This window comes from Lactuca sativa, chromosome 4 (genome assembly GCF_002870075.4).
Source record: "Lactuca sativa cultivar Salinas chromosome 4, Lsat_Salinas_v11, whole genome shotgun sequence".
NCBI classification, from domain to species: domain Eukaryota; kingdom Viridiplantae; phylum Streptophyta; class Magnoliopsida; order Asterales; family Asteraceae; genus Lactuca; species Lactuca sativa.
Window position 1 is genome coordinate 128,348,643 of NC_056626.2, and position 8,683 is coordinate 128,357,325.

At 36.7% G+C, this 8,683-nt stretch overlaps 1 protein-coding gene across 1 annotated transcript; it reads right to left on the bottom strand.

The window, feature by feature from the left end:
• Positions 1 to 7,116: 7,116 nt before the first annotated feature.
• On the bottom strand, positions 7,117 to 8,397 carry LOC111911795 (uncharacterized). The gene has a single exon (XM_023907534.2). The coding sequence runs from the start codon at positions 8,395 to 8,397 to the stop codon at positions 7,117 to 7,119; it is 1,281 nt and encodes a 426-aa protein (XP_023763302.2).
• Between the last annotated feature and the right edge of the window lie 286 nt (positions 8,398 to 8,683).

The following is an 8,683-nucleotide window of genomic DNA, read 5'->3' on the forward strand; positions in this document are numbered from 1 at the left end:
TTTTGCTAAGAAGCTTTGGAACTCCCCTAAGCACTCCGGAACCCTCGCAGGTTTGCACCCTTCTCCCGGTTTTCGATCCTTTTTGCGTTTTAAGCCCGTTTTTCATGATTTTAACGTGATATTTTCACCCAAACTCATATTTTGACATATAAGACCCTAAATATTCATAATTTAAACACATTTGAGAGTAATCTTTGTCTAAGAATAATATCTATTAGATAAGATTTTTAGGTGGAGTGTTGACTTTGCCTTAAAGTTATGACACAAGCAACCTCCCATACTCAATCCATGTCACCATTCATGCTTTATGTCACCAATTCCATCATCCCTAGTCTCTTCCTTGTTCCCTCACACCCTTTTTCCAGCAAGTTATCTTGATCAAAGATCTGGGGAAAATCCTTATCACTCCTCCCACCTTACTTACTCTTCACCAAAGAGCAAACTCATTTTTCTCTCACTTTCTCTCTCTAAACTCCAGATTTCAAGGTTGTTCTTGAGCATTTACTCCATTTTTGGTAAGTATCTTCATCCTACATTTGAATACTCTCTACTTCTTCACTCAAATCATGAATCTCTTACACAAATATCGTCATATTTGTGCCTAGAATCTTCGAACCTTCAAGCATATCCCAAGTGTTCTTGACTTGGAAACCTTTCTCTTCAGCATTCATCTAAGGAAATCACTCAAGGTGAGTTCATAACCCTACATTTTCATGTTTCTTCAAGTTTTAGGGGGGGGGGGGGGGAGGGAATACAAGTTAATACACCAAAAACTTAACTAAATTCAAACAACAACTTTCATCAGAATAGTTGAGTCCTATTCACGGACTGTTTTGACCAACTTAGACTTAATAGTTTTCAAAACTCTTTAATATGAAAATATATCAGGTTCATACCTTTAAAATGAATACTTGCACATCTCCATACGATTTTTCTACAATTTATGGCGATTTTTACAAAACTGCCTATCATTTTAGAAACGAATTCGGACTAGTCTGTGAATATGAACATTTTCACACAAGTTAGGGACTTCTAAAAATCATAATAAAAATTATGAATAAACTAGACAAATTTTATAAACTCTCAGAGTTTACGGATTCTGTTTTCAACTTCGTATGATTTTTATATGATTTTTCTAAAGAACTCAAAACGTACCACCAGGAAACACAAAGGTGTTCCTAAGTCAAAATCAAAGTCCAAAGCCCTTGCCTATGTCCCAAAATCTAATCTGGAGCCTAGAAACTCCATTACTCACTAATTTTGTAGTTACTTTGTGCTTCGGAGCAAAAAAGAATGTGGTATATCGATAGTGCTTTCTCCATGCACATGACGAGACAGAAAGACTTTCTGTGAGATCTAAAGCTTTCTCCAAACGTTGGTTACGTGACATATGGCAGCAACTCCAACTCCCAAATTCGTGGTTATGGAATTCTCACCAATGGAAATTTCTCTATCTAAAATGTGGCTTATGTAGCTGATCTGAAAGATAATTTGATAAGTGTTGCTCAACTCACTGAATCAAATTGACATGTGGAATTTTGCAAAAAGCACAACTATGTAATGACTGAAGACCAGAAAGAGTGTTTAATTGTCACACCCCGGCTGTCGGCGGAAACACCGGGTAGTGTAACGTCATTTTTCGTATCACAGTTATATAACATACATTGAACAATACTTAAAGAAAATACATACCTTTATTGATGATTGATAGTTACATTATTGTTTTCCTAGTATTTATTACATAATATCCGACTATGCCATACTTCTTAATAAACAGAAAGATAATAGTAAAACTTCTCCTTTTTGAATACGTACCGGCTTTTCAAGTTCCTCAAAACACATGCATTTTAAAATACGTCAACATAAAGTTGGTGAGTCCACAGGTTTTGACTCCATAAAATAATACATTTTTACACATTCAAAAGTATAGTTTTGAAAGTATCATTTTGACTCTCCAGCATTAGGTATAATAGTATACTTATCAAGTAAGTGTTAAACCTAAACATTTCTTAATCTTAAGGTATAAGTAGGGGAAAACTTATACTTAACATTAATACATGTATACGACAAGGTATAATGTTTCTAACAATTTGCTACCATGAGCCTGTAACCGCTGCTATGACATAATACCTCTGATAGAATACACTCATGATTTACCATGAGAAACAAACACACTCATGATTTACCATGAGAAACAACACCGTACGCTTCATCGACGCCAGAATAATAACAAATAAAAGGATAGGTCATCACTTGTTTTTGGTTGACTGTAGCTAACAGTCAAAAGTGGGGTGGTCAACCCGTATACTAATTATACACGACTTCCTCGCTCACACGGGATTAACGGTTACAGTTCATAGGATTTCCGCTAAGATCCCCAATCTTAGTTGATGAATATAATAACTCACGTAGACTTTGATGGCTTCCTATAGCTCTAACAACAAAAGCATCTTCATTTCTAAAACCTTAAGTTACTAGACTATGCTTTTAAACATTACTCCTACCTTCATAATATTTAGGTAGTATAACAGCTATATCTTGAAGTAAAAACCAAGTTTTATCTTGACCTAAAACCAATAATAACAACATATAATGCTTCTAGTTTTATCTTGACATAAAACTAACAATAACAACATATAACATATCTAGTTTTATCTTGACATAAAACTAATAATAACAACATATAACATATCTAGTTTTGTCTTGACATAAAACTAATAATAACAACATATAACATATCTAGTTTTATCTTGACATAAAACTAATAATAACAACATATAACATATCTAGTTTTATCTTGACATAAAAATATTAATAACAACATACTATATAACTTAACATTTAGAACTTTTGAATATTGCTTCGGTATTATATCGCATACAACATATATGTAGAATCCTAAGTATAACTCAAGATCTACATTAGTAAATTAACATACTGATAAGTTAATAATAGTTGTATGTATTCAAAATGTTATATTTAGAACAATCATATCTCGATTATCATAACTATATACTATCATATAGACATAATAATAACATATATACAATAACTAGCATGCATTTTCCCCCGAAATATTAGAAAGTGGGACCGTGAAACTCACCCTAGTAGTGTGATTTTATATTATCTAAGCAAAACGGTCAGCGTGTGAGATCGTCGGGGATGGGGATGCAGAATGGCCTCAACAAAGGAGAGAAAGGGAAGAAGTTTTGGTGTAAGAATGGCTGAAGTTGGATCTGCTATTTATAGTAAGGATTTTGGACTCTCACGTCATGAGTTTCATAAGGCTCACGTCGTGAGTCTTGCATGATCACCCCGTAGACGTGCCATTTGCGTCCCTAGCTTCGGAAGGTGGCCATGTGACTCCTCACATCGTGAAAAACACCTTGTTCACATCGTGAGTTTGGATCCTATCCCTTCGCACCCTCGTCACACTTTCTAGATTCCGAAATGTGGCAAAATGACTCCTCACGTCGTGAATAAACCCTTGTTCACGTCTTGATTTTAGTTAGATTAGGGTTTTTGAAAGCTGAATCTTCGGAAGGCCATAACTTTTGCATATGAACTCCGTTTTTGATTTTTTTTATATGAACACGTAGGTATTTACGAGTACTACAACTCTCTTTATATGAACACGTAGGTATTATAAGTCTATTTTAAATTCCTCTTATTATAGAAATTTATAGTGTTCGGTTTATCATAACTTCTTCATGCGAAGTCAGATTCAGACGTTCTCTATATTTTTAGAATCGTATGGACGTATACTTTGAGTTATATCATAAAGAAAGTTCATATTTATATTAGAATTTATCATGAACTACATAACACTCTTACCACATTACTAGGTTAACATAATCACATTACATGAATGGCATAATCACATGTGATTGACTATGGACCTATTTTGACTAGTGTTACATTCTCCCCCCGTTAGAACAATTTTGTCCCAAAATTTATCTTGTGGATAGGGTTTTTTCAAACACTTGGGGGTATTTTTCTTTCATCTGATCTTCACGTTCCCATGTAAATTCAGGTCCTCGCAAAGAGTTCCATCGAACTTTCACTATGGGAATACGACTTTGCTTTAATCGTTTGACTTCTCGATCCATGATCTTGACAGGTTCTTCTACAAAGATGAGTTTGGTATTGACTTGTATCTCGTCGAGAGGTACCACAAGAGTGTCATCGGATAGACATATTTTGAGATTTGATACGCGAAAAACATCGTGTACATTACTTAGCTCTTGAGGCAACTTGAGTTGGTATGCGACAGAACCAATTCTAGCTAGAATTTCAAAAGGTCCTATATACCGAGGGTTTAGTTTGCCTCGCTTACCGAATCGAATTACACCTTTCCAAGGAGAGACCTTCAGCATAACTCTTTTGACGATCACGTGCAACCTTTAATCGATCCTTAATTTGTACGATCTTTTCAGTTGTCTCGTGGATTATTTCTGGTCTAGTATGTAAGGTATCGCCTGTATGTTCTCTGGCCATCTGCGTATCTTCAACTTCTGCCCAACATACTGGGGAACGACATTTTCATCCATAAAGAGCCTCAAACGGTGCAGCCTTGATGCTGGTGTGATGACTATTGTTGTAGGAAAACTCAATTAACGGTAAATGAGTATCCCATGCATTTCCAAAGTCTATTACACAGGCTTGGAGCATATCTTCTAAAGTCTAAATGGTTCTCTTACTCTGACCATCAGTCTAGACGTATTCCTAAGGATTTTTGTAGAGATTGCCAAAATCGTGAAGTGAATCTACTATCTCGGTTAGAAATAATAGAACTTGGAACTCCATGCAATCTAACAGTTTCCTTAAGATAAACTCTAGTCAACATCTCCATCTTGTCGTTCTCCTTAATTGGTAAGAAATGGGCAGACTTAGTCAATCTATCGACTATTACCCAAATAGTGTCGAACCCACTAGGAGTTTTAGGTAACTTAGTGATGAAGTCCATTGATATCTGCTCCCATTTCCATTCAGGTATTTCCGGTTGTTGAAGTAAACCTGAAGGCTTTTGATGTTCTGCCTTCACTCTAGAACAAGTCAAACATTTGCTCACATAAGTAGCAGTTTCCGCCTTCATGTTTGGCCACCAATAATGTACTTTTATGTCTAAGTACATTTTGTCAGAACCTGGATGCACGGAATATCTGGACTTGTGGGCTTCTTCTAAGACCAAGTCCTTGACTCCACCGAACTTAGGCGTCCAAATTCGGTTCATAAAGTGTCGCGTTCCGTCATCTTTTTGTATAAGTTGGTTTTCCATTCCTCGCAAGGCTTCGTTCTTGATGTTATCTTCTTTTAGAGCCTCAAGTTGAGCTTCTCTAATTTGTGCGGCAAGGTTAGAATGGATAGTTATGGTTAATGCTCGTACCCTACGGGGTTTAATATATTCTTTCCGGCTCAAGGCATCTGCTACCACGTTTGCCTTTCCAGGATGATAACGAATCTCACATTCGTAATCATTCAACAATTCGATCCATCTTCGTTGTCTCATATTAAGATCTTTTTGGTCGAAGATGTGCTGGAGACTCTTGTGGTCGGTAAAAATAGTACACTTAGTACCATATAGGTAATGTCTCCAGATTTTTAGTGCAACAACTATAGCTCCCAATTCAAGATCATGGGTAGTGTAATTATTCTCATGCACCTTAAGTTGTCGTGATCCACAGGCGATAACTTTTCCTCTTTGCATCAACACACATCCCAATCCTTGATTTGATGCGTCGCAGTATAGGACGAAATCTTCTGTCCCCTCTGGAAGGCATAGGATTGGTGCACTACACAAAATTTGCTTCAGTTTTTGAAAATTAGCTTCTTGTTTGTCTTCCCAGTTGAACTTCGTATCCTTCTGGGTTAGTGTTGTAAGCGGCTTGGTTATTTTGGAGAAATTCTCTATGAATCTGCGGTAATAGCCAGCAAGTCCTAGGAATTGAAGCACCTCTGTTGGCGTCTTTGGTGCTTCCCAGTTGCTGATTGCTTCAACTTTGGATGGGTCAACATGAATTTCTTCGTTGCTAACTACATGACCTAAAAATTGTACTTCTCTAATCCAAAATTCACATTTGGAGAATTTAGCGTACAACTTTTATTTTCTTAGTAGTTCCAAGATTATTTGCAGGTGTTGAACATGTTCTTCCTTGGTTCGTGAATATATCAGTATTTAATCAATAAATACGATCACGAATTTATCCAAGTATGGTTTGCAAACACGATTCATGAGATCCATAAACACTGCTGGGGCATTGGCTAATCCAAAAGACATAACTAAGAGCTCATAATGACCATAACGAGTTCTAAATGCTGTTTTTGGAATGTCGTCTTATTGTAATCTGAGTTGATGGTATCCTAATCAAAGATCTCTCTTTGAGTAGTAGCTAGATCCTTGCAGTTGATCGAATAAATCATCAATTCTTGGAAGCGGATAACGATTCTTGATCATTAGCTTGTTCAGCTCCTGATAATCAATACACATTTGAAAGGATCCGTTCTTCTTCTTGACAAGCAAGATTGGTGCTCCCCAAGGTGAAAAACTTGGTCGGATAAAACCTTTGTCAAGAAGTTCTTGTAGTTGACTAGATAATTCTTGCATTTCGGATGGAGCCAACCGATAAGGAGATTTCGCTACTGGTGCTGCTCCTGGAATTAAGTCGATTCGAAACTCGACTTGTCGGAAGGGAGGTATTCTAGGTAGGTCTTCAGGAAATACGTCAGGGAAATCACATACTTGAGGTATGTCCTTGATTTCTTTTATCTTTCTTTTCTTATCTACAATGTGGGCTAAGAATACGCTACATTTCTTATGTAGATATTTCTGTGTCTTGGTACAAGAGATGACTTTGAGGTTTTTCCCAGACTTATCACCATAGATAATTAGGGCTTCGCCGTTTGGTAAGGGTAGTCATATGGCTTTCTCATGACATAGAATTTCAGCGCGGTGTGAAGATAACCAATCCATGCCAATTATGACATCAAAACTACCGATAGGCATTGGCATGAGGTTGACGTGAAAAAGGTAGTTATTAAGAGTTAACAGACAGTTTTCTAGGATTTCATGTGTTTTCTCAGTTTGACCGTTAGTGATTTCTACTTCATAGATTTCTTTTAATATGCTAGACTTATGACTAACAATTTTCTAAATGTCGGAGTTATAAAACTTCGATCTGCTCCAGAGTCGAAGAGTATGCTAGCGTATAAATTATCTATGAGAAATGTACCAGATACAACTGAAGGGTCCTGGATAGCCTCTCTACTTCCGATCACAAATGCCCTGCCACGCTCTATGCCTCCTTGACTCCTTAACTTTGGACATTCTTTCTTGATGTGTCCAATCTCTCCACACTCATAACACTTTCTTTCTTCACCACGACCTGTTCCAATATTTGTTTGCTGATTGACTGTTATAGGTGTTGTGCTCCTGCAGTAACTAGCAGTATGCCCCTTCTTTTTGAATTTCATACAAACAAAATAGTCACCTGGGTGATGACGGTTGCAGTGGTTGCACCATGCAGACTTTGGTTGAGTAGGTATTGCTGTTGTGGCTGCGTAATTGGTTGCCACTTCTTGTCTTTTCTCAGATGATTGTTTGGGATTCTTCTTATTAAACTTGCGCTTGTTTGTTGTAGCTTTGGGAGACTCAGCCTTTGAGACCACTTCTGTTCCTTGGATCTCTGTGAGGGTTAGCTGATGAGCTATCCTCTTGGTGCTGTCATAAGTCGTAGGCTTTGATGCGATCACCATGCCTTTGATTTGTGATGCTAAACCCCAGACATATCGCTCAATCTTTTTATATTTAGGGGTCACAAGTGCTGGACACATTACAACAAGATCATTAAATCTAGCGGTATAAGATTTTATCTCTGAACCCTTCATGGTTAGGGTCCACAGTTCTTGTTCCAGTTTATGTATTTCCTCCCTAGGACAATACTTCTCTACTAGCATCATTTTTAGCTCCTCCCATTTCATGGAATTTGTAGCATCAATTCCTATTGTATTCACATGGATATTCCCCCATGTAAGTGTTGCGGTAGCGAAAGTACATGCTGAAAATCGTACTTTACGATCATCTGGACAAAAGCTTATTTGAAAGATGGTTTCTGTCTTTTCTATCCACCTTGTCAAATTCACTACCCCTTCATTTCCATGAAAGATTTTTGGCCTACAATTCATAAAATCTTTGTAGGTACATGTTCTAGCGGTCCCTACATGGCCTTCATTTATAACTCCATCTCTTGTGACATTAGATAGAGCTGCATCAATTCTTTGAGCTATGATTTCTTCAAGTTGCACTGTACTTATTGAGGGGTTTATTTCTGGCGGTGGTTGTGGTTGTTGTTGTGGTGTTGATGGTCGGTTAGGGTTTAGCCAATTACTCCTTCTAGGCATTTTTTTTTAGTTCTTATTATAAATAATAAGAATTTTTATGAGTTTTGTTGATCATTTAATACACGAGTACTAAATACTCTAGTTATTATTCAAAACGTAAAACATAATAGACAACATAATGATTACTATAACGTATGCTTCATATTATTACCAATGGTTACATTAGTTTATTTAGGTTTATAAGAGAAAAGTTTCTATAAACATTGCAAAATTTGCAAGGTTTTCTACATCCTTGCTATAAACTTTCCTCTTTTCACCTTAACTAGTCTGATTTTCTCTATTTACA

Bases quoted from the DNA above. Each gene is read 5' to 3' on its own strand.
- LOC111911795 (XM_023907534.2), bottom strand. From the start codon at position 8,397: ATGCCTAGAAGGAGTAATTGGCTAAACCCTAACCGACCATCAACACCA.